The sequence below is a fragment of the Procambarus clarkii genome, chromosome 46 (assembly GCF_040958095.1).
Source record: "Procambarus clarkii isolate CNS0578487 chromosome 46, FALCON_Pclarkii_2.0, whole genome shotgun sequence".
In the NCBI taxonomy this organism is placed as follows: Eukaryota; Metazoa; Arthropoda; class Malacostraca; order Decapoda; family Cambaridae; genus Procambarus; species Procambarus clarkii.
In genome coordinates, this window is record NC_091195.1 from 21,957,765 (window position 1) to 21,960,145 (window position 2,381).

At 41.7% G+C, this 2,381-nt stretch overlaps 1 protein-coding gene across 1 annotated transcript; it reads left to right on the forward strand.

The window, feature by feature from the left end:
* Nucleotides 1-368: 368 nt before the first annotated feature.
* LOC123757276 (baculoviral IAP repeat-containing protein 8-like) lies at nt 369-2,028 on the forward strand. Its single transcript, XM_069301837.1, has 2 exons — nt 369-684; nt 1,104-2,028. Exons 1-2 carry the CDS (start codon nt 519-521, stop codon nt 1,967-1,969), a joined length of 1,032 nt encoding a protein of 343 aa, XP_069157938.1. The 5' UTR covers nt 369-518; the 3' UTR covers nt 1,970-2,028.
* Nucleotides 2,029-2,381: the final 353 nt, after the last annotated feature.

The window sequence follows — 2,381 nt, forward strand, 5'->3', positions numbered from 1 at the left end:
GGCCTGTCGAGTGGCTAAACCCCCAAGACCTGGTGAATGAGGGATTTTATTATCTGAGAGTTGCGGATCATTGTTCCTGCGCCTTTTGTTGTAAAGTTGTGCATGCTTGGATTGAGGGCGATACGCCCCGTAGTAGGCATGCGAAAGTGTCGCCAAATTGTTCCTTCATAAGAGGCGAAAAGGACAATAACGTTCCTTTGGAAATCACCAAACTGGCATTCGAATATGGGCTGGATTTCTTTTCACCACTATTCGAACCAAAGAATATAGCAACATCTGATCGTGAGTATATTGTATAAATATAATTTACTAGTTTATCTGTGAATAATTAGTATTGGCGATGTGGAGGGAGGACAAAAAAAAAAAAATAAGTATAAACGCAGTAAGTCTTTTCAAATAATTTTTCTTTATTTTTTTTTGTTTTTGAAAGAATTGACTTAGAACCTGTGTCTTATGCATATATGTGATGGAGCATCTTTGTTTTTTTAGAGACCCCACCCCGCGAGGAAGAAACTAAAATGACTGGAGATGATTTGCAGGTTCTGGGGGTAATTCCATACGCTAAACCTAGATATCCAGGCTTGGCAACATACAAACAGCGTTTGGAAACATTCGACCTCAGCTGGACTGGTTGTGTCAAGCAAACATCTCACGAATTGGCAGAATCAGGATTTTTCTTCTGTGGTAAACAAATATTGTTGGAGTTTTTGTTATTTTTAGTGTGTGCGTGTGTATCCTCCTGGCCGGGGAGGATTTACTGGGCGCAAATCCTTAACTGTAGCCTCTGTTTAACTCAACAGTAAAATGGGTACTTGGTTGTAAAAAACGATTCTTCGAGGTGGGGATTGTATTCTAGGGACCTGCCCGAAATGCTAGGCCGTACAAGAATGTAACAACTCTTGTATATATCTGAAAAAAAAAGTGTGTTTACTCCCCCAATTGTGCTTGCGGGGGTGGAGCTCTGGCTCTTTGGTCCCGGGAAGTGTGTGTGTGTGTGTGTGTGTGTGTGTGTGCGCGTGTGTGTGTGTTTGTATTACAACATTGCCGGATGTGAGCTATAATAATAATAATGAATGGGAATATTTTTTTTCTTAAATTTACAGGCCTAAGTGACCACATGCGCTGCTTTTTCTGTGGGAATGGTTTTCGTAATTGGGAACCCGCTGACGACCCTTGGACACTGCACGCGCAATGGTATCCTGAGTGCACCTTTGTCAACATTAAAAAGGATGCACAGTTCATTAAGAATGCTAGAGAATCTTCGCAGCGTCGAACTATAAAACCCATAGATGAACATCTTTTAACTGGTCTGATGGAAGGTTTGGGTTTTTTCCCAGCATTAATTGAACATTTTGGATTTCCTGATGTCTGTGTGAGACCTGCCTTAAGGCTATATCTCAAAAGCACCAAAGATTTATTACCGTTTGTTACAGAGGCCAGATGTATAGAATTAATGTTGTGGTATATGCAAGAGAGCACTAAAGCCGAAATGGGTTTAAGGGGAATTCATCATGAGGATGTGGAAGGTAGGGTAGAGCCTGCGAATCTGGAATGGCAATCCGCACCCTCTGACATGGAAACAGTCGCCACAGCTAATGAAATGGATGTCGACGTTGTTGGATCAATGAGCGGGTTCATGAGCACTAATCTTGGTTTGCGGGCTTTGCCTTCTCCTGTTGAAACAAAGGCGGAAGAGACGACTATAGTCGCTAATGAAATGGATGTTGAAACTGGCGAAGAGGCCACAGACTTTGATGCGACATCCCATGTTGAAACTGTGATGAACACATCTACGCCAACGTCTTGGGCTGCTGATATTTTGTGTAAGGTGTGCTTTAACAATGCGTTGAGTGTCGTACTGCTGCCCTGCAGACATATGGTAACATGCAGTAATTGTCTTGTATCTATGAGAAACTGCCCCATTTGCAGACGCACCATTTCGCATGTCCTTCGACCGATTATTTCCTAAGAAGACAAAAAAGGCATAGAGACTAATTTATTTATGTAAATAAAAATTGTACAAATGTCGAGTTGTTTTTTTATATTCATAAATTAGTATAAATAAGCTCACATTTTCATGAACAGTATTTTTTTTTTTTTGGGGGGGGGGGGGGGGGGGGGATTAGATTGCAATTGCTTATTTACTGCCCTAAAATCATTGATCCGGGGGGTGGGGGCGAGATACTGCCTCATTTAGAGAAATTTGCTATGTGCAATAGCTCGGACGTTGGGGAACTGAACCGGGTCCTGCACGAAGGTTGCTCAACATTCCGCTCGAATATGGACAAAAATAGAATCTCTCTCTCTCTCTCTTTCTGAGGTAAAGAACCTTTTGAGACCTAGCACTCAAAGGCTAAAAAAAAAAGATTAACACCTTTATA